Source organism: Temnothorax longispinosus, chromosome 4, assembly GCF_030848805.1.
Source record: "Temnothorax longispinosus isolate EJ_2023e chromosome 4, Tlon_JGU_v1, whole genome shotgun sequence".
NCBI classification, from domain to species: Eukaryota; Metazoa; Arthropoda; class Insecta; order Hymenoptera; family Formicidae; genus Temnothorax; species Temnothorax longispinosus.
In genome coordinates, this window is record NC_092361.1 from 3,248,002 (window position 1) to 3,275,031 (window position 27,030).

At 42.2% G+C, this 27,030-nt stretch overlaps 1 protein-coding gene across 10 annotated transcripts in view; it reads right to left on the bottom strand.

Moving 5' to 3' along the window:
- Positions 1 to 27,030, bottom strand: part of LOC139811377 (growth factor receptor-bound protein 14) — a 250,329-nt gene that overhangs the window by 30,770 nt on the left and 192,529 nt on the right. For 8 of the 10 annotated variants that reach the window (XM_071775649.1, XM_071775654.1, XM_071775655.1 and 5 more), the window contains 3 exons: positions 24,270 to 24,422; positions 11,519 to 11,746; positions 6,194 to 6,301 (listed from right to left, as the gene is read on the bottom strand). In XM_071775649.1, coding sequence (XP_071631750.1) covers positions 6,194 to 6,301; positions 11,519 to 11,746; positions 24,270 to 24,422 — 489 coding nt within the window. The remainder of the gene's footprint in view (positions 1 to 6,193; positions 6,302 to 11,518; positions 11,747 to 24,269; positions 24,423 to 27,030) is intronic. The other 2 variants (XM_071775650.1, XM_071775657.1) reach the window with 1 other exon arrangement.

The window sequence follows — 27,030 nt, forward strand, 5'->3', positions numbered from 1 at the left end:
AAGGGGCGAAGAGGCGAGAACGTGAAAGTTTCATAACCGGTGTGTCGCGACTATTTTCGGCGGGCGCATATTTCGGAACGATGCGACGCGGTAAGCAGAGGGGGGTGGGGCGGAGGAGAGAAACGACGTCTGGGAATACCCAGGAGTTTATGTCTACCTTTACGATCCAATCTTGCAGCGCGCGGATGTCCCTTCTCGGTTTCGCGCGATTCCGCCGTATGCAATGCAAACGTGAAGAACCCCCTTCATTCCGCGTCGACGGGGGAAGAGCGCGAAGCTCGTTGAGAACGGGAACGCGGAAGAACGTGCTTCTCGCGCGAGAGACCGGAGGGACTGAATATTTCGGGGGAAAGCTTCACGAAATAAAGAATAATGAAAGTACAAGGATAGAAGCGCGGAATAGAGCAATCGTGAGACTACGAAACGATATGGTGTTCGCGCGTTTCAGGGTGGCGGCTAAAATATATGAGAACGTCGGACGAGAGAAGTGGCGCGGGGAAGGGCGTAGGAAGCCCTCGTCGGGCTTCGTCAGTCTCGCACATTTGGGTGATGTGCCTTTTTTCCTCTTTCTCCATTCGTCTTTCTCCGAGGTTCTCCTTCCCTCCGCATACGCACACATGCGAGCACACACACACACACAGATGTTCTCCAGGCCATCCCGGTGCACGGAGGACCGCGCGCGCGCACACTCGCTCATGTACCATCTATAGCTCTTCCTCCATACCCCAAGAGGGCTCTCTCTCGCGGATATATAGGTAGAAGCCGGGTTGGTCGATAGTTCGCGCGTAGCAACAGCCGGCCGGGGCTTTTTGCCCGACTTTTAAACTCCCGACTGTAACCGAGGTACTCTACACCCCCGGCCTTCCCGCCCCCCGCGAGCAAGCGGAGTACTCCTCCCTATTCAAGCCTGATACCCGACCTGCCAGTGGATGAAAATGATGGGAAAGAAAAAACAGACAATCACATGACTGATGATCGAAGAAAGACGAGAATTCAGCGAAGATGTCGATTCAAGACGTTACAGTCGGCTGGGATCAATTGTAACGACTTTTGCAACACTATATGAGAGCAAGATTCTAATATTTCAAAGAAAGACCTCTTTGTGTGTATGTGTGTCTTATTGCGCAATGTAATTTAATTAATAATCGATATGGTAGAATCCACGGATTTAATTTTAACAAAACATACTTTTTACGACGGCTTCAGGGAGGTGATTATTTGTTGAAACTGTTGAATTCCGACATTAAACAGCTCAATAATTAAGATTTGCATTGAAATTCCGCGAGTGAGGATCGATCGCGAGTCCTCAGTTGGATAACAATGCGAGTCTCCCCGCGACAGAAAAACGAAAAAACCGTCATTGTTGAGTGTTACCGACACTTCCGTATCCAAGTTGGCCGTCGTACCATTAAAGGAAATATGATGTCTGACTAAAAGCAGAGCGACTACGCTTTCACGTCGCAGCTTGTTAAATGCGATCTGAGGTAAATACTCGTTGAGCTTGATGAAATGGCGTAACAATTACGAATAAGAGCGAAACATAATGGTCGATATCGTCTAGCCATATCAATCGACACAGAGTTTCGATTTAAACTATTCGATATAATGAAAATTAAAATTTGTAATAAAAAATTTTTTATATAAGCCGAGGATAAAATTAAGTGTTCAATGCAAATGTGTTTCCAGAAATATTACTAAAATTTAGCGTATCGATTTATATTCACAACTTTTAAAATATGTGCCTAAAAATAATTTAATAATACATTATTATCATATATAATAAATTTAAATCTAATACATTTTATACATTTTATACGATAAATTTAAATATAAAAATTTATATCATAAATTAATATTTTATTTATATTCATATTCTCGCATATATTCTTGCAAATATATTTCGTTTAAAATGTAACGGAAAGAAATTTTGTTATTTTATCTCTTTCACATATATCTTTTCAAATTTAGAAGATTGGACTCAACTAATTTTCTCACGGAACTTTACTTCGGAGCTTCGTTCCACCTATTTAAATGTTCAATCTCGTATACCTTGTATGCAACGAAGAACAGAAGAAAATACAGGCGAGAGAAAATGCGAAGCTCGCCCCGTCGCGTCGGTTTGTTATCGTCGCGACGCGAAGCGCGCTTCTATCTCCCTTATAGGAATAAAGATAAAAGCGAGACACGAACGAACGATATCCATGATCGAAGCTTTCAACCGAAACGAAGTGCAAGACAGGTTTGTGCTTTCGTCCCTCGGACCTCCTGGCAAGGATGTACAATGCATGAGACTTTCAGAGAGGATCGTTGAAGTTCTGTCCTTCGCGCTTCTCGCGTCGTCTGCTTTTCTCCGATGATTTTTTTATACGTTCCCTCTCTTTTTCCACTTTCTGCTGCCAGCGTATATGATCAGAAATATCAGAATTACATAATTACAAAAAAATGTTCAAATATCGTTAATTAAATTAATTAATACCAGCTTGAAAGAAGACTAGCAACAAAATAATTAGTTCTTCGCTTATAATTAATTTAGCGCGGCAAAATTATCTAAATCCACATTATAAAGAGCGTAATTTCTCATTACTCTAAAATTGTCGTTGAACCATGTCAGACCGCCTCTATCAATTATGGTGTTTTGTAAAATAGTGCTCAACTATCTTTTCTCTTTTGCGCATTAGGAGCGTAATACCGGTTATTTTCCATACTGGGCTTTAATTGTCATCCTCCGTGCTCCTTCGGCGGATAATTCATAACTAGCACGAACAGTAATTTATTGCCGGAAACTCGTTAAGATCGCTACTTCAGAACCAGTTCTTCAAAGCGGCTCGATAATGCATCTCACACGCCCCCACTCCAACTAATCGATATCTCCTTCCTCGCGGAGATTTCGCGGATACTTCATTATTGTAACAATTACGCGACTATACAAAGAAACACGGACGACGCCGACGGCATCCTACAATTATCACGAGGAAAAAAACCACTACGATAAGTCGCCGAGATTATTATGGAGACAAAAAGAACAAAATCATCGATGCCTTTAAAAAATTTTGTGCAATATTATTAAAGAACATAAAGAACTCAAATAATAATATAATATTTCAGTACATTCGTGAAATAAACAAAAATAATCGGTATTAAACGAAGAATTTTATCTTCAAAAGTTTTGTTTTAATTTTGTGTCAACAAATTCCACATTTTGACCTTGACATTAAATTTTTTCCACGTATTGTAATTTAATCAAGCACATATTAACTAATGATAAAATTAGTGATAAATTTATCTTGAATTATACTCTTTATTATTTACGTATATAATTTCGGAACATGAAATATGATGCAATTCTCGCGGTCCATCGATAAGGCGACTCAACAACTTGAAAAATTCTCCGAGCATCGGCGACGGCGATCATAATGAGAACAAGAACTACATCTTTATCTTTCTAACGACGGGAAAAAGAGGGATGGAAGAAGAAATAAGTCAGTCAAGACGAGAGGGTGGACGGGGGTAGATCGGTACGTGTCTAGCTTTGAGAGTACACACCGACGACGAGGGGTTGTCGTCCTTCTGGTTGGCTGGCTGGCACGGAAACGACCTTGGAATCAGCTGTGCGATACGAGGATGAAATTTCCTACCGGGCGAGACGCGTCGACGTCTTAGCGCGCGTAGGAGGACTCGAAGAGTAACGTGAAGGAAGAGAGGAAGAAAGGAAGGAAGGGGAGCGAAGGAGGGTGAGAGAGAGAGAGAGCCTCTATCTCGTCGACGAGGTCGGGGATGGCACGACAATGAGGTCACTAAGATCCGATGGGGATGGATCCTTCTCGGCATTCCTTGCTTAAGTTACGACGACATTTTTCCGAGGAAATTTGCTTTTCGAATCGTAAAAAGAATATGAAAGTAACACCTCCTCCTCCTTTACTTTTAATTTCGTACGTACATCGAAGAAGACGAGCACATCAACGCGACGAATTTCTTCGCGAAATTTCCATTTCGTTTTTATTTGCCATTTCAACCTGAATGTAATATAAATAGCAGCTATTCGATAATTGACGATAATATCGCGCGAATACGCCACGCGCCGTTAAACTATTAATTTTCGCTGAACGAGATTCGCGAAAATTATTAATAAAGAGAATCGTAAAGAATAACCGATAAAAGTTTCCCTTTTACATTTTAATATAATCGATGCTCTTATCCATTTATCTCATTATTGTTACGCTTTATTGGTATATTCGCGATATTTTTAACAGATAACGTAAAGCGTTGTCAATATATTAATCCATTAAAATTTAATTATGGAAGGTGCCTGAAAAAATGCGTATAATAACACTATAACGTATTTTAAAATTCTTTATCAAACCAATTTGTTTTTTCAACAACTAAAATAAATGCACACTCGCTTAATATCTACCAATTAAGCAGAACTGTTTTCAATATTTCCATCCATATATCTCACAAATAAATTGCAAAAATGTTAATCAAATTATCGTAATTAATCGAATTAAATAAAATTTTATTAAACAAATTGATTAATCAACTGCTTGAAAGGCGGTTCTTTTTTTAATTATTAAATTAGTTTGCCACCGGCTTTCGTTTCGTCTTCAATCAACCGATGCGAGTAATCGTAACAAATCCGAGAAACGAACCAATCGTGGGTCGATGAATTTATTATCGTGGTATAGCACCGGCTATAATAAAATCCATGATACCAGCTAGTCGTAGCGTAAATTCGTTGCCGTATAGCTTAACCGTTGTATAAACAAGGCGCATTGCATGCACAAAGAGAGAGAAGAGGGGGAGAAAAAGAAAGAGCAGCCGAAAGAGAACTATTGCACCTGTGCGATAACGAAGTAACGAATACACGAACATATAACGAATAGGATCTCGACCGAGCACAAACTCCGATGATTTCCGCGTATTTCACGCGGAATTTCGCATTAAAGATCAATAGTTAACGAGCTATTTGCTATAATTATTCAGTCGCTAACCGTATCGGCATCCAGTGCGCCGCATCGTTATGCCGTCCGTGTATGCGTGTTCTCGTATTTCCGTTCGTTCATTCATTCGCAATGAATTTCTTTATATTTCAGTGTATCAATTAGAGAGAGCCGATAAACACGCGCACAACCCACGGAGAACAATAATATAGTTTGCCCGGCGGGAACATTATTTATCAGAGTATTCGTACAAAAATTAATAAACTAATTTCTTTATTTCGATTGTAAAAAAGCGAAAAACTTTCGATGGAAAAAACAATCACAAAACACCCCGGGCATTGTCGTTACGTTCTGCTAGCTAAATTTAAGCGAATCTCGAGCATTTCGTCGAGAAAAACATCAAGAGTCAAATAACAAAGAAAATAAAGAAAGGGATGGAGATGTTAATCAAAGGAAGGCGTTGAAAAGCGCGACATCGCGCGAGCTAATCGAGACCCCGTAGACGCTATGAAAGTTCGACGAGAGGCGACGGCTCGTGCAGGAAAAGGGATAACTGAAGGCAATGATCGAACGTGGCGTGACCCGGCAAATTACTGTCACTCGAGGTAATTTCAGCGTAATCGCCTCTTCCATTCCATTTACCGCGTCTAAAGCGAAATTTACCTTTCGAGCGTATCCGAGGCGAGAGAGCGTCCGTCGAAAATACATCACGCGCGCGCGCGCAATAGCGAAATAATTCGCCAGCAGACACCGGATACGTGATTCTATCCATCTTTATCTACACAAGTTGCAATTTATATTGACGTGCATTTTTTTACGCATCTGCTCTTTTCTCTTTGAGTTTAACTCGCGATTACTATATAATACGGCGCAATCGAATTTGCGATCATTTTATGAAGTAAAAATTAATTTTCAGTTTATGGATATATACGTATAATGAACAAGAGTACATTTAAAACATATTCTAAACTTATTAATATATCAATTTATGGCATAGTTAGCGAAATAAAGTTGATTTCATTAACGTAATTATATTAGCAAAATTAAGTAGACATCAATGATTCAGATAAAAATTCTTGTTATATCCAGAACTTTATGCGAGTGATATAAGGACCTAAACAACTGTACAACCAACAAAATCGACTTGATAGAAATGAAAGTTCTCTGTATTCTCCCAGTTCTCTTTTCGTCGTCCTGCAAAACTCGGTACGTTCACCCTGTACATTCACTCGAAAATATATACGTATAGCACTTACATTGGACACATTGTAGCTGCTGTATTGCTCTTTGGGGCTGCCGCTGCCGTTCTGCTCGCACTGCTTGTTCTTGAAGGCTCGGTAATTCTCTCGGAGCTGTTTGCCGTACTGGAACACAAAGCGGAGTGGACATTGTTAATGCGCGAGCGTTGCAGGTCGCAGGATGCGCGCGACGGGGGCAAACGCGTCGCGCGTCTAACCGATTGCTACGCTCCGGGCGCATCATAACATCCGAGGCCGATAAAGCGTACGGGTAAAAAAAAAACTGCACCTACGATTTGCATAATTTTACACGCGTCACTTTGTCGCAGAGCGCCGGTCGACCGGCCGGCCGGTCGGCTAGCGCGTGCTGCCCAGCTGTGCGAGGCGGACCGTCGCGCCGATCGATACCTTGCCCCGCCGAGAGGTATCGCGCTCGCCTAGATAAATTCAACGTTGCTATACGCGGACAGAATACGAAAGTACCACCCGACTTTTCCCGATTTCTCCGACAATTAAATTCCTCTACCCTCGGCTTTTTTGGGAAGCGTGAAGCTCTAAATGTAGTTACCATATTTTGGGAAGAATCTTAAGTGAAAAGACAAAGAGAATAAAAAGACCAACGTAGAAAAAAAATCATTTAACAATTAGAAATCAACTTAATCGCACGCTCTCGGATAAGAGTTATTTTTCGCAATTTTTCTTCACACCATCGTAATTTTTATGTAACGTTTTATAGTGTCTCAAATAATGTTGAAACATGAATAAATGTCGTGCTGAGAATCTATTTTTCGAGCAACAAGATTAGCGATATTCAATTTTCAACTCGAACAGTTATCCTATTTCTTGCAAACAGCTTGCGAATGCAAGAGGAATATTCGATCTAAAACTTTTTAAAATCGATTCTTTTTGAGAAGTGTCTATGCTTCGTAGGCAACGATAAGATTTCGTGATTGAATCAAATGTAATCCGTGTGAGCTTCTCTAAGCTCCTTATACCGCCCACGTGCTAGAGCATAGTCATTTAAAGCAAGGCTGACTTATGAATGAAGCTACTAGCTTGCTCAACTCGGAGATCCTATACTATAAATTCATTTATTAAACAAAAAAATTGCTACTAAATTTAAATTTAATATATTACAACGAAAACATTATAAAAAAAATTATAAAACATTTCTTAATTGATTCCAAACAAATTTTGTTTAATTTAACTTTAATTTAACAGACTTTATAGTTTTAGTTTTAGATTTAGTTGTAAGATATTTAATATCAAAAAATAAAGATCAAATTTCAGTTTTTAATGAAAAGTCCACCAAAGAACTTTATTCTGGAAAAGTAAAGAGAATTTCGACAAGAAAATGAGAAATGTGTATACGCACTTCGTGCACGAGCAAGTATGTGTCAACCGCGGAATGAGACGAACGTGGACGCGAAAAACGAGACGAGACAAGACAGGAGGTACAGACGGTGCCACGTAAAATAATGACGGTGAACGTGTGCATAACCGTAGACCCAGCAGTGGTATAACCATCGTATCGACCCACAAGACAGTCGGGCGCATCCATGCTCGACTGACTGTTCACGCACACGCGCGCCCACCCATACACGCAAGCGTAAATTGCTCGTGACGTGCACGGCACACACACGCATACACGCATAGTGGTACTAATATACCAATGCGGGCTGTAGCTTGCACCGTGGTACGAAAATTATCCCGGCGAGCTTTGCGACCGGCGAGAACTCGCTTAGCAACAACAAAAATAAACTCGCTCTTTCGAACTTTTGTACTAACGCATATGTTAAACTTCTCGAGTTGTGTAAGAGCGGCGTGTATCTTGTATCCTCGGCATCCTATAAATAATTTCGTTAACTTTCATTTAACTTCACTAAAAAATTATCATTAACAAAATCGCTAGGTCAATTACTTACATTTGACGATACTATAAAATTTTAAGAAAATAAAAATTCTACATTACCATATATGTATGTCTGCAATAAATATTCTATTGATTAAAAACGTGAATATCCGTTTGTGTCGTTGATCGTCTCGTCGCGCACTTCTAGCTCGACACTTTCGCCGGAAGCGAGAGAATTTACGCGAAGATCGGGATTCGTCGCTTTCGCGTTTCCAGGAGCCAGGAGCGTGATCGAGGTTGATGCGAAGATGAAGGGCGGCGCGGCGACTAATTGAAGGCGGCCCTGGAGTATTGCTGGCGCGCGCGCTCGCGTTTGGAGAGATAATTACGTAATTCAATTATTCGCAAACGCAGACGGGAAACGCGCCGACGAGGAACGCGGCAAGGCACGAATGTATGCTAACGTTAATCAGCGATAGAGTAACGGAGAACGATAACGAGGCATATACGGGTTCTAAGTAAACGAAAGATAATGCCCGCGCGTCGAATTCCTCGATATCGCAAAATCACGTTCCCGGTGATACGGAGCTATATTGATTAAAAGCTGCTGAAAAGTTGCCCCGCGCGCGAGTTGGTCACGAGAGAAATTCCCCTTGTAATTGAATGACCGTGCAGGTTAGCGCGACTCATTCTTAGGATCTTTCTTGCCGCAGGTAATTATAATTCTCGGAACGCAAAGAAACTCCGTAAGGCTAGAGATACGTGTAATCGAGTAGAAAGCGATCCGGTATTTGCGGCTTAACTTCATCCGCTCTTATCGCTTTACGATTTATTCACTTTCTCATTATCGTCGTTATCGTTTCACGACGGACAATAACCGGGACTTAATGTCAAAACATATGACAATATTTTATTTATGATTGTAAGCGAATGGCAATATTTTTGCGATCGCTATATATTTTTCGTCTTGCTAGGAATCTGGTTTTGAATTAATTTGACTGGTTATGCGCGGGAGCATATTTTAGTCTTATATTATATATTTATAGATATTATATTAATAAATCTATTAATATCCTTTTTTTCTACTTTAATGAATTTTCGCGTGGTCGATTTAGCTACAGATATAACATTAATACTATATAAACGTATTTCAAATCTTCACACAAAGAATCCTGAAATAAGTTACCGTGACATCCTTTATCTTGAACTCCACCCCTCGCAAATTAACGATGGCGAATCCGAGCCTTATACTTAGACTTCACAGACTTCCAGTGAGATGAATCGAAGTCCGCGAAGAAATATGACGAGGAGGAAGAATGACGTAGAAACAAAGGAAGCACAAAAGGGTACGGGCAAGAGTGTCAATGTCTTCTCAATCAAAGCGTATCCTGCAGATTTCTCCGAGCCTACTCGTTCATTTATTCTCTTTTTCCTACTCTTTTTCCTCCCTCTATCTCTATCGCTCTTTCTTACCCTTCCGCCTTCCCAACTCTTCTCGTTCGCCGCATCTCATCAGACTCCTAGCTTTTTCTCGGATGAAAGAGTTACAAAGGCCTCACTGAGACACGTATAAGTACTACCTTAGTGCCGTTACCGACCAAGACCGTCTCGTCCTTTTCCCTTCGGATAAAAGGCGGAGCCGAGAAACAGAGAGAAAGAGAAAGAGAGAGTAACGACGGTAAATGACGGAGCGAAGCGAGAGACGCCGAGAGCCGGAGAAAAGAGAAGAGTACATAGTAGATCCAGAGCGGGTAGATAGGTAGATAGGCTGACAAGAGACGCAGACAGGCATGGACGACCAACGAGGCCGATAAACACTAGGCAAGTCTGGCTTGCCTACCCGTCGACGGCCACGGTAGTATAGACGCATGGCTCGAGGGATCCCCGTGGATGAATCGGTTGAGTTACGATTCTCTGGCGCAAGGGTCCCCAAATTACATCCCGGTAGATGAGTTGGCTATTCGAGCCCAGCCAGCGCGAGCGTTACTCGGAATGAAGATAAGTCATGACGATAATGACGGCGAAAGAAAACACTTACGAGAAACAGCAGTGTAAATTAAACAATATCGTCGAGATCAAAATCGCTAATTAAATTAATTAAATGAGAAAATTAAATTCAATGAAAATCAATTATAAGATTTTGGTTTTATGGTTATGAAGCGCGAAATACGTAAAACGTCATTTAAAATTCTGTTTCTTCTCGTAAATACATCATTTAGCTTTCAATATTCCATTTTAGTTTCAGAATATATTCATAGCTGCCGGAAGACAGGATACTTGTTACTTTTTTTTTTAATTCTTAATTTGCTCCGCGAGCATGATTATCACTCCGCAAACGATAGAGCGATGATAATATGCCGTGCCCGAACTCCACTTCCTGGAGACCAGCCAGACTGGAGTGACGGTCTGAGCAGCCACTTCAGTTTGAGGAAGAATAGGCCCGTAAAGAGTAGCGTAATAGGGAGTAGGCGGCCGTATTCTAAAGTCTCTCTTTCTCTCTCTTTTCCTTCGACGGAACTGCCAATCGCGCGTTGCTAGCGCACACCGTTACCAGCCACGAGTTACTTCGCGGTGAGCACTTGGACTAGAGCGAAAGAACGAGAGAAAGAAAGAAGAAGAGAAAAGACAAAGGCTGTCCGCGCTCGAATATAAACCGATTATATCAGCGACGATGAGAAAAGAGAGCCCCGGTGTCTCAATTTTTGTAAAAAAAAAAGGAAGATAAAAAAGTGCACCGTGTCAGTACCACGACTTGTCTAAAAGAGGAAGAAAAGAAATTTAGCCATGCGAAACGTGCTGAAGCTGCGTGGTATAGTGTGTATATACGCATGTCGACAAGAGTGAAGCGTTCGTCTCTCTCCGTTAAACACGAACCGCGCGCGAGTCACGCAACTTCTTTGAACTTCAACCAAGTTTCGACATTCGACGTCGACGCGAACGCGGGCGCGGTAAGAATGGGGAGGAACGGAAAGAAAATAAGGCTCATTATACCCGGCTCCATCACAGACCTAATGATACCCACGGCCCGTCCGCAGAGGGATGATCACGTCGTGAAGGAAGAGCCGAGAGTCGAATAAGAAGACGCGGAATCGTCTGGGAAACGAACATTGTAGCGAAACGTTATTATCCTCGCCGCAAATTTAAGTACCTGTTTCTCCGGTTGATATTAGCTTTCTACTTATAAATTGAAGCGATTATTTACTGATGGTCATTTGTAATACTCTCCGTATCATTAATCTTCAATTATACACTTTCTACGTGTATAATTCTCCGCCAACATTCGTTGCAATTCTAATCGATATAGCGAAGAATACACTTTAGGTAATGATACATTTCCGTTCGGGCGAGCAACAATTTCGTTCAACTGGTTCTTCCATTGATGTATTCACTCCGAAATTGTTCGCGATGCACTCGAATCTCCGTACTACGCTGTATTCTTCAAATAGATAACGACAATACGGAGTGAGAGGAAGAGGAATCACCCTGCTTACCTTAGCGAGTCTCATGGCTGTGAGCCAGCAGGTGCGCGATTTTTCGTTCTCGAATGTAATGACCTTGATCCCGGGCTCCCCAGCCTCCGTGTCTTCGGCCTCGGCGTTGCTGTTCGGCCTTAGGCAAGCGCCCCACTCGAAGGGTGCGCCAAAAACCCGCTTCGCGTTCGGTATCCTGTAGACGTTGTAGTCCGACAAGTGCGCGAGTGTGATTAGGTGTTCGCTGTCCTGCAACAAAAACGACGACACACCTTCGTAAAAAATTTGCCCGAAAGTATCCAATTTAAAATAGACCGCAAAAAATAACTGAAGCGCTCAAAAAACTTAATGAATTATTACGAGAAATTATTTCCTACCCTGTTACAATATTTGAAAACTCGAATTGTGCAACATTGTACACTATTAGTACTTTAACTTCCCTCGAAAATATGTTTGTAACCCGCAATTACGGACAAGGTAACAAAACAAAAACTCATTCGACAATTCTCAGTGTGATTATTGTATATATTGAATGGACAATAAGAGAGAACAAACAAAAATCATCGGCTATATTTTCAACGATCGTAAAACTATCAGTATAATAATTGATCACAGTATGACCAACAAGTCTTTAAGGTTGCGGATGAGCTGACCATAGTGATCTTCCCTTTGGAGCAATACGAACAAAGTAGTATAAGTGTATCCACGAGTTGCCCGCGTGCAAAAACCGTCGCGAAGATACCTTCTTCTCTCCCAATAGATTCTCTCGTTCTGTCGAGTCTTCCTGGGAGTCCTCGTCGGATTCAGCAGAAAACTTTCTTTCGCAACGTCGTCGGGAATCGCGGAGGCAATTTATTATAACGGCGGGACAATTTTTACGGCAGCAAGCCGGCGCACCGCACCGCGCGTCGCGCAGGAAGCGCTACGGCGACGACAGCTCTTATCGCGGAGTCACCATTATTTGCCTGCAGCGGAGACCGAGAAAGTCGCGTTTGTCAAGTGATTTCCGGCAAATATTCATAGACGTTGGGTGCGTTCGGCATTCTTTAAACGAAACGCGTCAAGGTTGCGTGCGGTCGCTCGTCCGGAAAGCGCGCTTTCCGTCTTCTCGCGACGTTTCACAAATTAAAAAACTAATAACCTTGTCTTAATTTCTTAAAATATATTTCACTCGACATAAAAAATGCTGCCAGAATTAAAACTAGAAGTTTGTAAAAAATAAGAGCCTATGTTAAAATAATATTTTACCTCTTCCTTTCGTATGGCAATAATAAATAAATTAATAATGATCCTTTTGGATAATAATGTGTTTTTTGCGTGTGCTGTTTCAAGTTGCGTTAAAAATGCGCGATTTTTATTATTAAATAAGATTATTAGTGGCAACAAAGAAACAGCAAGCTAGTGTATTATTATGTACAGTCGTCCTTCTTTAGCATTTTTATATATTAATTTTCTTTTTTAATATTATACTTCCTTGCTTCCAATAATGCGGCACGCACTACTTCGAGCTGCATGGCAGACCTAAGTAATTAAATAAAATTACCAACGTTAACCAGAGGAACAGTGGATTAGCGTGGATAACGAGATGCGTGCACGACGCCCCGGCATCTAACAATTTCACGCGCAGTCGGTGTCACAGCGCTTTTATATTTAACTCGGCGTGTACTATCGCAAGAGGTACCACGTCCACGTTGTTCTACTCTCTGACCTTTATCCGCTTATCGGCACCTGTACGATAAGCGGCCAATCGTGAAATATCGACCGATCGATTTTCAAAAATCACCTCGCATAATCTTGCTACGTTTCCTGGCGTGTCATGAACTTTCTAATAATAACGAGTATTATGCATGTATACGTATATACGTACTTTTGCGAGTATTTGAATATTCTTTCAATACTGTAGTCTTAATTCAAGAGCGAGAATAATTATCCGATGGTTGCGCGAACGTATCCTCTTCTAAATTACACAAAATAAGCATCAAAATCTTGCCTTATTTAATCATTATATATTAATATATGAGAATAATTGTTCAATTTTCATTATTTCATCTTTTAAAAAAATCATTATGCGGCACATCTCTCGAGAGAGGCGTTTCTCTCATTTGTTCGTGCCGCGTTATGAGACAGGGTGCGGTTGGTCAGGGACTCGCAGGTCTCTCCGCAGAAAATCCTGTTGGCCGTGGTCGCCACCGTGCTTCGTGCGACGATGATGCTGCTGCTGCTGCTACTGCTGCTGATGCTGCTGCTGCGCAAGCATTCGTCACGCGTGCACAAACAGACGGATAAGACAAGGGGGAGGGGGAGGAGTGTGTGTAAGAGGCGCAGAGCGCGAGATAGCGGCGGGACCGTTGCAATACGGCTCAGCAAATATTTGACGATTAGCTCGGTTGCACTCTGTATATCGCGGGGCTGCGTTAACGGTTACATAACTATTATCCAGCTAACCATGGAATTACGGGCGAAAGCGAACGGGAGAAGGATGAAAAGGCAGAAAGGTAGTAGTTAAACAGGCTACAAGGGTAGTGCACAGTACTTAACTGAAAATAAACAGACGTGCGTAACATCAAGCGTAAAGAATATGTGTGGAAATATAAGAATAGAAAGGGGGGAAGAGAGAGAGGGGAAAAAAAGCGACAAAAAGAATACGGGAAAACCCGGTGATATTCTTCGTATTCTTATATATACGCGGGTAAATTGCCCACGTGAGATTTGCATGCCTACGCGCGCATACAGCCTCGCTTCGCTCCGCTCCGGTTCTTTTGGCGAGCGCCATAATTCTGACACGTGTAAACCGTTGTCATATGCATATCAGACGCGCCCGTCACGTCCCGTGATCGATCGCGAGCAGTAATCTCTTGGGGATCGTGTCTCTACACGTGCAGGAGATAAAAATACACGTCAAAACACGAGCGAATTAATAGCGATGTTAGACGGAGGCGGATTGGCGATTGAGGTGAGAAAGAAAAGAGAGCCCTGGAGCCCGTTTTCGGTACCGTTTCGGTCACGCTATTGTAAAACGTTAATGAAAAGATGTAGCCAAGATCGTTACAATTAAAGATATTTTTTATCGCGTGTAATTTGAGATACTAATTCTTTTTCTTAATTATTATAATTACTATTTAAAACTGTACATAGTATAATAATACTATTTATAACGTAAATTACTCATTTCTTCGAACGAGTATTCACTTCAGGACTGTTGTAACTTTGAGTACAACAATTCGCAATGGAGATCGAATACATCTCCATTGCAAAATCGTGTCGAGACATTGGCAAGCGCTTTATGATCTGCATACCTCAAGTCGATGTCAGCATATATTGCGCATATTGATCTCCCGAGTAGCCAATGGCCGTTACTCGAACGTGAAAAGAAAGTAGGATAGTCGAAGAGACTTCTTTATCATTCGTTCTGTTATTTTAGCGGTTCGCAATATGGTCTATGATAATCGTGCATCGGTATGAATTTTATATGTTTCTCGCAGTCATACCGACTTATTATTATCGTTATTATTCTTTATCGTCACTATCACAGAAGTAAAAACAATGGGAATTGCATCATAAGCTAAATAAAATTATTAAATCGCGTAATCTTAATACTTGAATATAGCTATCAATTTTTATAAATCACATAATTTATTAAAGATTTATAAAGTATGAAAAATATTTTAAAATTTCGTAATTCATCAAAATACTTCTTACAAAATCTGACGACAGCTACGGAAAAACTGCTGATACGGCAGGGGAGCGAAGAATAGGGAAAAAGGTAAAGATGCGAATCGGACGGAGAATCGACTCGAAATGGGCAGGAGAGGAAAGGGAGATCCAAGATGAAATCCGAGGATCCGAGATGAGACCTCAGACTTTTCTTTTTATAGGCGATACCTTGCCGTCGCGAAATCGACGATTCACCATGGCGAAAAAGTCTCGGTAACACGTCAACAAGCAGTATAATCAGTATATAAGTATATAAATAAGATACTACAGAGATGAGAGATTCGCGATAACCTCGCTAAATCTGTTCCTGTTTGTCGGTTTTTTTTTATGCGCGGGAGCCAGGAGAGTTATTGGCGTTTCCGTCTACAGATACACGGCTTCGGAAACCAAACCGGTTTATAAATAATTCCAGAAGCACGCTCTCGCACATGATTAAAGGAAAAAAAAAGGAGGAAAATACACACGGCGGCAGCGCCCGAAGATGCCAATGGTCCGTGCAATCATTGCCGATAAATTTGGCACTCTCCTGCACTCTCGTCCTTTCCACACATTCTCATAATTCTTTCCATCTTCATTCAAGGACATTTCGCGGTGAATCAACGATTTCGAGTCATCGTTTATTAATGACATTTTCTTGCCATAATAATTTCATAAATCATTTTATAATTTTTATTATTACATCCTTCATAGTCGCGCTGATCGAGGACGAACTCTCGAGTCCGACCGAAGTTCGAACCGCATCCAGCGGTCGTTGGCCCGAAATGACATCGTTAAGTTGCCGCTCGCGTGGCAGTGAAAGGATTGACTCTAGGGCGGCGTTAGACCGGCGTTAGAGAACGGTGGAAAGGGAAAGAAAGAGAGAAGAGGACAGCGTACGATAGGTCAGGTTTTTCTGCCTCCGGAGGCGGCGGCGGAGAGATACGCCGTGCTGCAAGCCAATGAGGAAAGACAAGCGAGGAGAGACTGAGAGAGGATGCCCGAAGGTAGGGATGCAATAAGAGGCCTGCGTGCAATAGGCGCATTGAAAGTCCACGGAAAGGCTTTCTCCTCGTGTCTCGTCCGTTTATTTGTTATACTCATTCCTCCAGATTTGAACTAAGCCCGCGGATTTAACAAGTTTGCAAAAATTGAAAAGCGAAAATTACAATATCTTTTCTTTAATTCTTGTATTTAATTTACAATATCTTGCTATCCGCGGAATGCGAGAGTATAGATCGAATAAGCGTCTCATTTTGCCATTTTAAATATTTGCTTAAAAAAATCACGCACAAATTGCAAATCGTTCGGCTTCTGGGCCGATACCGTCGCAACATGAAAGCTGAAATCAGGAGAGCGGCAAAAACGGAAAAGGATTATTCGTAACAGTGGAGGAAATAAATCATTGATTATACATTGAGAAAATGTAGGCCACGCTCCCGGCATCGGGCTGCGCTATGATTACGCTAATAATGCGAGAGCGTGTAACGGTAAGTATCCGTGAAAGGCGAGCTGGAGAGACAACGGCTCGAGTACTACTGTCGGGAAAAAGGAGAAGTGAATTGAGGAAGAAAGGAAGACGAAGGAAGAACGTGGAGGACAACCAGACTTCGACCTACAAGATGACTTGACTTCCTCGTGAGGTCCTTCATGCGCTTTTTGCCTTTTCTTCTCATTCCTTCCTTCCCTCCCTCTTGTCATCTCATCGTACTATCTCATCGATCGTTGAAATCACGATCGACGTGTTATTCCGTGACGTTAAGCTATATCGCTATGTTACATCGAATATCGCGTCATGTCCCCCGTGTAATATTAATAATGAAAAACAAATCCAGTATAAGCTTTCAATGTCTAAAGGATTTTTACGAGCCAACTAGAAAACTTCTAATAGTGATCCTTCGCGAATTTTGGCACTTGCCGAAAAGTCTCGTCGGACCTTTCCCCTTCGACCTCTCGATAATCCGTCGAGCCAAGTCGAGGAGGAAACCTCGCGTGGACGTGCGCGGATCCAGACAGTCGCGCCTCTTTATTGGATTCGTTCTAATAGAATTTGCGTCGTCCGTGCGCGCGCACCTACAATGATGTCCGCTCTTGAATTTTAATGTCCGAAACGAACGCGAGGCAGGGAGCAATCCTCTCTCCCTTTCTCTCTCTTTTTTGAGCGGAGGGTTTTTTCTCATTTTTTCATACAAAGTCTCCCCTTGGTCGAATTAAAATTCTGCCGCTTCGCTAGTGCGGATAATTAAATATTTGTTGTACGCGCGCGCATTGCGGCGTTCGCGTAATAAAATTTTCGCGTCACACAGTCACACTCGACGTTCGAGTCGAAGTTATCGAACAGCCGTTATCGACAATGGACGATTTCGAAATGTCTAGCTGTCATCGAGTATAGAAATTTCTCTCTACAGCTTTTTCGTTTAAAATTACACTTAAAAGATATTTGACATTTCGGAGAATGCCAATTACGAGACATAAAACTCATTATATTCATCATTAACGATATGTTAATTTTTATCGCCATTTAAGATTAAAGTTACGAGCAATTTATTAAATTGTGATGCACTCCACTTAAGCGCATAACCCTGAATAATGAAGCAATAAATTCTGAGGATGATTTCATTTTCACTCTCTGCGTGATTTAATGAGCAAACGGTATTTCTCGATCTGAAATAGCATTTCATTGTGACAGTTGAATTTCTACTGCACTTAATTTCTGGGTATCTCCTTGGGCTAAGAAAAAGTAAAGACTTGGAATTGAACACGCAGACTCCGACAACATGACGGTTACTCCGCGCCGTGCCCAGGGGCGTTATAGCGATTAAAAACGACGACGTGCGCGAAATCGAGGTCATCGTCGACTAATCTTTTTCTTTTTTATTTCTCGTTTTTTTCCTCTTTCTTTTTCTTTTACGTCTCGCGGCGCAAGACGTGCACCGGTAGACGGTAAAATGTGATGTAATTCGCAAGTTCCACTATACCTTGTTGTACCTCAGCCTTCCTAATGTCTATAATTTCGCGGCAAATTAAAGAGCCGCGTAACAAATAAGAAAAAGAATTATAAAAAGACATACTACGTAAACGCGGAGATGCGTTATTAAATTATTAATGCTTTTCGAGAGGACCGCCGATCATCGTATGCCAATTTCGCAACGATATATGCAGCAAGAAATAAAAAAATGCAAAAAATGCAAAAAAAATAAGGGAAATACAAAAGATTTATTAACAATCCGTCTTGTTTCTAATCTCCAAATCTAAATTAATGATTAAATAAGTTAATAGTAATTTATTAACGACTAGGTAATAAATTTCCATCCTTCGAAATACCTCGGTGAAAAAACTCGACGGAGCTTTCGAAAGTCACTTCTTACAGACAGGAATTTGAAAAATTTGCTGTAAGAAAGATTTTACAGAAAAAAGGCAAAGAGATAAATGACTTTTCAGAGTTCATTAAATGCGAGACGAGTTGTGTCACCGGACAATATCTTTACCTCCATTAATTTTATTCACGCTACTCGCTTATCGCACTAACTGTAAATCGGCGTTAAACCGAATTTGGAAAAAAGAAAAGAACAAATTTCCCGTCTGCCTTGTCCATTTTTTATTAGCGATAACAAGAACATTACCAATCTTCAAGAATACAATAACAATGAAAAAGGGAACAAGAGAAAGAAAAAGAGAGAACGTATGCGGAAGAGAGAGAGGCTAAATCTGAGTATACGCGATACGTTGCACATAAAGTTGATTAATGTATCATATATCTCGATGGAAAAAGAAGGAGAGAGAAGAGAGGACGGGGATTGGATTAAGGAAGCCAGCGAGGCGGGCATACTGGACACGAGTCATGAGTCCCGATTGTGAAAACCGGTAGCTAAATCGACTCCTCACCTCCTCGCGCTCGAGGATCCTCGAACGATGGGAGTGAAACTCGGTGTATGCGGCTCGCGAGCAAGTCGGTCAGATTAGACAGCGGCGACAGTGATTCTCAAAGCAAAATGACAGAGACATTCTAAAAATGAATGCCGGCAACTCTGAACATTACATTCAGTTCAACAGTACAGTCGCTAGAATTCAGGTAGATTTAATTTTCACATACACGGAGATGGTATATGCCAACTGTCGCGGTTTTATTGTTGCAAAGCAAATATCATTAATTCCGCATGTTCATTGAATCATCCGGTCGTATAAATTGCATCCTCGTTTTTGTAAAACGGAGAAAGAGACGCTCGAAAAACGTTTCATATACTACTGAAAGTCAAATGAATTGAACAAAACCGAATTTAAAAAACGCAGAAGTTGCATTTTATGCATTCGAAAAATGCAAAGTAAATTCGCCGAACTGAATTTTGCCGAACGCACAAAATTAATTCGCTGAATCCGATCATGCGATTTCTCAGGAAATCCCGAGCTGCATCAAGCGCTGCAACGACGACGCGCCGCGCCGGCGTAGCGACGGATCGCTGTTTGTCCCACGAGAAGTGCATTGATCATCCGAGAGTTAAGTTTGGATTTATGCGAGTTAATACACTTTGGCGCGGCTTCAAGCGACTTCCAGCGATGGCGAGGTGAATCACGGCAGTGCTCCCCGAAGTACGTTAATAAACGTCCTAGTCCTTAATCACATCAGCAAATGAAGGCCGCATTCTAACTCGCATTTATCTCGTTTGGAGATACTCCAATTTATAACTTTCAGAAATCTGTCATATTTTGCAACTAACAACTCTCTACAAAATTTCCATTCATAAATACTATTGCACGATAATTTAATAGCGTATTTGCATTTAAATTTATCATAATAACGTTTAATAATATGTGACATGAAAGATATATAGGTATGTATAAGATATGATCTCAAGAATATAAATTGCAGGATACACACAAATATCCGAAAATAAAATGTAAAATGGAACAACTTATAAAACACCTCTGTAGTCTGGAAAATGAAAAAATACTTCTCGTCTTTGTGTGTGAAACACATTCTTTTACATATTAAATAAATTCGAGAGATAAACATAACTTCCAACTAAGGCACGAGCAATTTATTTGATCGAAGGCGCTCGCCTCGATAACGACGATGCGCAAGATTACGCGTAGCACGAAAGAAAGTGGTAGTGGTTGGTGATTATTCTTTTCATAGAATCGATGGTAGAAGCCACGGTGATTAATCGAAGCTTGAAAAAAGAGCAAGAGCAGAGATAGAAAGGAAAGAGAGAGAGCGCACACACAGAAACGAGAAGGCGCAGGGAGGAAAGCGAAGGCAGGGGCGGGTAATAAACTACCCCGAAGGAACGACGCGCACCGCGTCCGACTAAAGACCCGGCGAAACAAGTCCGATGATCACTGAAAAACGAGAAAAATAGGACAAAACTCCAGCGCAATGTTTCTGCGTTCAGGATCATAAAAAGAATTGCGATCGTATCGCTTTATCCAATCGCGAAATAAATCCTCTCCGACTGTCTCTACAATTCCCACAGGGAAACATTCATGTGCCATGTTATTAATTAAATATTCTATTCTATTAATTAATGCTTCTATCAATTAACGAGGAATAAACTCTTTGAACGGCAACGTGATAATCTGCGTAAATAAAAGACAGAATAAAATAAAATAATGCTTAAATAATAAATTACTAAAAAAATCTATGACATTTGCAAGCTCACGTATTCGATTTGCTTTATTAAATTTGTCATAAATTGCAGGAAGATACTCTTAAAAAAAAAGATTAAATTATCTTAAGCATCTTGATGGTATATGAAGTTTACGTAATACTAAAATTTCAGGACGCATATGTGTGTGTAATAGAATAATAAATTAACTTATGAAAAGAATAAAAAATCAAATATTTCTTTATATAATAAAGAAATGTTAATCCATTTTAATATACCGTCAATTCTACCAGAAAATATATTAATTAAAGTGCTTATTTAAATAGATATATTTTCAAAACGTTCCTCTCGTTCCTTTAACAGAATCTAAATTTCACATGACTCCTTTAAAGAACGGTTTTTCTCGGTATCGATCCTAGGCTTGAGGAACTTTGAACCGAGGTAAAGAGTCCGTTAAGAGCGAATTGCCCGGAAGATGCGAGAGAGCTCGTACACATAAGTACGTGAGGAGAGGAGTGGAGAAAAGGGAGCGACGAGCCGTTTCTCGGGGAGAGAGAGCACTGGTGTACGCGAGCGCGAGCGCAAGCACAGCGATAAATTTCCAGAAAATTTATTGTCCGACCAAGTATAATTCAGCCGACCTATCGTGATGTGCGAACGCGAACCTCGCGGAGAGTGTTCCAACGCCGACCGTGAAAAATGGCCGAACGATTTCAGCGGCCGCGACGGACAGGGAGAAGCTACGCGATGCTGGCGGTGGTGGCGATGGCGATACGCGATAGAGGTGTGCGGTGTGTAGTCTACCTTCGCGGAAGTTTCGCGGAAGAAGCGGGGGGGGGGGCTGCCGCGTACGTGGCGCACGTACGTAAGAAAAGCCGGGTTGTTCCTCCCGTAACTTAAGAGCTACGACCTCGTTTCTGTCACACGCGACTTCGTATTTCACGCCCTCAGGCGGAAAAGGAGAAGGAAGGAATGAGCCTGGCGGGAGAGGGCAGGAGGACGAGGAGGAGGAGAGCCGGGAGGAGGATGGCAGCGAGAAGGAAGAGACGGTGGATAAGATACGAGTGGTTTCGCGATAGAGAGCGCAAACGAGAAGAGGAATAAAGAAGTTTATGGTGCCCAACTGATACGAGTATGGGAGAAAGAGAGAGAGAGAGAGAGAGACGGCTCACGACGCGACGTTACTCGCAAGAGCCTCCTCGTCGTTATCACCGTGTCGTCGTCATCATCATCGGTCTCGGACTATCCTTGTGGGATAGGTCGGGACCAATATCCGCAATACTCTGACGCGACGACGACGACGACGACGACGATGATGATGTTCTCGCCCGCGCTCGTCGCCAGGGTACCGTTATCCCGAGCAACGCGATACTTTCGTGCGAGTATGCGCTATAAATTGACAGGGACATATCCGTGTCACGAATTGATAGAATCGCCGTTTCCCGATATGGAAAATGAGATATCGGTTGGATGCATTGCCGAATGAAACCATGAAATATCGGTGCCATTGAAGGCTACTGATATGCAATATTTTCAGGTATCTTCGCCATAAAACGTCAATTTTATTTATACACCGATTTATATTCAATCAATCAAATAAAATAAAATAAGTTTTATTTTAAGACAAGTTTGCATTGACTTTTTTTGTATTCAAGCAGTCTTATAATTTTCACGTTGTTGTCGAGAAACGAGATTAATTATAAAAGCAAGAAGAATATCCGAAAATCTCTGCAGTGTTTTTCAGTAATTCCAGGCAGAGAATGTTCCGCGCTCGTCTCGGTTCGTTGCATCCGTGCCTGGCAACAGGGGCGCGTATGCATGTGCGATCCGTATAACCAACGATAACGAACTTTTAAGCATAATAAGGCGCCGCTACGTGGAGGATCGAGACGCAAGGCTATTTGTACAACTCAAAACGTGCCGCGTAAGCGGATTGCGCTCCGTATTGCGCTCGTTGGCAAAAATCGACGAAAAGTGACTCGATCGAGCGGCGCGAAACGGAGCAACGTGCGCACAATACGATACGGTATATATATCGCGAAAAAGAAAGGAGATCAAGTACATTGCTAAAAATTATTCGGTCTTTTCCTCGGTCTTTTCACTTGAAGTCACTCGGCGATCATTTCGCTCGCTGTAATATGCTTAATAGGCCTAAATCTGCGAATAACAAATAAATCTGTAGTTTATAATTTACATCACACTTGCTGCCGAATGGTACAATATAAAATCATTCATAATTATCGTATGCAATGTTCAAGATTGTAGATATTTCTTCGTTACTCCTTACACGCTAATTATCTTTTCCCATAATCAACATCTACTCAAATCCTCCATAATTTAAAAGATATTAATAAATTTTGTTTGGAAGAAATTAGGCGATTTCATAAAACAGATATTTAATTTCTCGGCTACGCGGATCTTTCGAACCTCTTGACCCTTGACCCTCGTGTCTTTCCCCGCTAGTCTCCGGATCTAGTAGTCGCACAAAAAAAACATCGTAGCTACGTCGACCTAGTACCTAGTACCTAGCGACCTCATCGCGAATCGATGAACGGAGCGGAGACCAGTTTGATTCCGCCTTCCTGAGTAACGTGACGATCTACGTCGCGCTACTTTCCCGGCGAAAATCCGCGACGCGACGCGACGCGACGGTGCGGCCTGCGGCCGTGCAACGGTGCATCCATCGTTCGGCGGAAAAAGTCGTCCCCCGCGCGTTCAAGACGAATTGCCACGATAATTGCGGTCGACGTGCCCGATGTCTTTCTACTCCCGCAAGACCGAAGTCGATTCGAGATTCGAGATGAGCGAGACGGTGGCGCGAGGGAGAGGGCGAGGTGGGAGGCAGGGGAGAGAAAAGAGAGAATCGCGAATGCACCGCGCATGCACTTTCAGTCGTTGTACCCCCCACAAGTTGCATGCCACGGCTCGGCCGCGATGCGGAGATACTCGAGCCGAGCCGAAGAGCTTCAGAAGCACGCAGGAGCTCGCATTGAGTGCACACGCGTCGGCGTTCTCCGCGAGACACGCGAGACGCGGCGCGATCGCGAACGGCCTTCGCAGTGATAACAGGGATTGCGCTTGCGACATATGGTGCCCCGAATACGGTGATCACCGCTGATCACGTCGTGTGTCTGGTCGCGCGCGCCCAATGAATGCAAGAAGAGATCTGCGAGAGATTGCCCGTAATATGTCGTACCTCGTTTCGCGTTGGAACGTGGAATTTTAGCGTTAAATCAGCGTACGAACTACACGGCAGCGCTATCTCCCCATTATAAACTGTGCGTTACTGGACGATGACGCGCGTGTCGAGGTTCCTCGAAGGAAGATCGCCGAAGGTTAATTATACCTAGGATGTTCTTGCGCTCGCTTACCAAACGCAATTAAAAGTCGCGCTAGAAGTTGCGACCCCAGCAAGGATCGCAGGAATCATGGATCGCTTTGAAGAACCGCTCTCGGCCGATTGTAAATTAAAGACTCACGTAAATTGCATATCCCTCGGCATTACCGCAATCGAGCAGCTCCTGAGTGCTAGTAGTATAACGGGAAGTCCGCAACAGTCCGCGGGAACGACTAAGCATTATCGTGGAATCTTCGCAGCAATTTCGACGACCGAGTTCTGTCCTTTCTTCCACCTATTCACCAATAAATTTGCAACAGCTCAAATATAGTTTTTGTTATTCGTGCGTTGTTCAACATTTTAATTTCCTGCCCTCTATTTCCATGAGATACATTTAAAACTGTAAGACACATCTCATTTTTTTTTTAAATTTATTATACACTGTAATTTATATTCAAAATGTGTATTACAAAAATTTGAATGCAATCTTAAGTTCACAATTGCTTAGTTTCGTCAAGTTTACGGTCAATTAGATACACGCGCCGTGTCGGAAGCCTCGGGAAGTTCGCCGTGGTGCGCGGCGAACCGGAAACGTAAAGTCTGCGAGTTGAAGAAAAAGAATTCGCACAAGCCGTGTCAGACAAGAAACTGTGAGAAGTCCGCGAGACAAGATAAGTTACGTATAAATATATGGACCTAATTATCGCGTCTTCGACGTAAAATGCGATAATACTTATCGACACGATAACATCTGACGCACAACGATAGTACTGCATTGATAGAATTGCACTCGATTAAGTCGAGAAAGTGATAAAAGATGACTACAAATTCACGCTTATATTTCATGTAATAGAATAACTTTTCAATAAACTCGGCAAACCTATACATTTTTCTTTTCATATTTGTGGACGTTATAATTTTATAAAGCCTTAATACAATAAAATATTCAACAAACTGTATTATGCTAATCACGGAGAAAATTTTATAGTAAATATTACTATGGTGTCGCACTAGCTGCGGACCATTGAGGAATTTTAAGTTAAATTACTATGTTTATGGTAAAAATTACGTTATTTAATCGTTTTTAAAACAATAATTATAGTATTTTAACTTGAAATTCCTCGATGGTCCGCAGCTAGTGCGACACCATAGTAATATTTACTATAAAATTTTCTCCGTGTATATAATATACAAATGACATTTAATTATTGTTCGCTTCGCAGAAAGAAATAAAATACTCTTTATGTCGGCTAACTTAAATTGTTCGTTGCCTATTACACGCGGGGTACGAAAGTTTGCAGAAAAAAAGAAGCCATTTCTGATTCAAGATTCGTTCCGCCCGTGCCTTCTTGAACGATAAAATAGTCTCGTCTATCGTAAACGATCGCCGATCGCACGTTCGGGAGAAAGTGGCGAAGAAACCGTGGAACGAATCGAGCGCATTTTCTATCGATAGCTCGGTTCCCAAGGTACACACCGCGAGCTTTTAGACGCAGGGAGAATCGAGACGAGGATGAGGTTTCTTTCTTCGATACGCGCGGCACGCTCGTCAGCTTTAAAAACACTATTTCGGCTGCGCTCTTATAAGAACTCCCATCGCGACCGGTTCGTAAAAATCCAACCGACGTATTCACCTCGTACTCGCGCGTTGTTCGTCGAGTGCATACGTATGCGCACGTGCCGAATTAAATCAGCGCCGATCCGCAATCGCGATCAGCCCGGCCCGGCTCGGCATGTCCGCAACTTTACGATCGACCGAAAAAAGAAACGGCCCGGCCGGCAGAACGTAACATTGAAAGCCGACCCGAGAATATGAGCGAACGTAAAGATTTAACGGGAGTCGTGTGATATACGACTCGGAGGGATACTGGACCGTGACGTCCAGTCAAGACAATCTATACAATTCGCGAAAATTCGAGGCAGGTCGAGTCAGGATGCGATAAAACGGGAAAAAAGTAATTTCAAGAACGAAGAAATATAAGGAAATGTATATACGCTTCGCGATACTCGCTATTGAATGTTACCGCTATTGAAATGTTATTGCGTTTCGATACCCCGAGGGTTGAATCAAGGAGGCTGTCGATTGGAAGCAATTTCCGCCGGGACGCGGAAGGTCGACCGGAAAAATTCACACATCGAAACGATAAAGGCAGGCAGAATGATGTTCTTTTCTTTATGAATTGTATAGGCGTAACTGTGATGACGATTTACAAAGGCGATTCAATCTGCACTTCCTGACGAGAGAGGTCGAGATTGGACAAGTGAACGGTAATATATATATACGGTATAATATAAGTGAACGTACACTTGACTCAAACTCCGCGCTAGGATTTAGTGTGCGGCCTTTTCATTTTCCCAGAACAATGTAGCGTTGCAACGCAAACCGTCATATGAATAGCTAAAAGTGCCATACCCGCAGCTTCTGGCGTTTAATTGAAACAAGGAAAGCGTCGAGATTTGGCCAGCTTGGCTTAGAGTCGTTTAAATGCTGGATATTATTTACCACCATCTGCGAAATTCCGCTCGAACGTGCTCCATTACGAAAATCTCTTCTGCGAACGCGTATTTCGGCGAGAGGGATTAGGTATACGCGTTAGAGGGATCGCTATCGGTCGCCATTTTACACGAACGCAGTTTATAGCGGATCCGTTGCACTTCTCTGTCGCTGGCACGCTGACCGTGCTAGAAATAGAGCCTTGGCCCCCATGCGTCAGGCATGCCAAATCGCGAAGGGAGAAGAACGAATGGCCATCGGTCGACAGTGTCATACAACAGGATCTCTCTCGTATCGATTTTTTCCTCCTCGGTCCGGGCAAGAGAAGTCTCGGTCTCCTCTCTCTTTTACCGCGGCGCAAACTTTGTCAAAAAGTCCTCCTTTTAAAAGAGAAAGAGGAGGAGGAGGA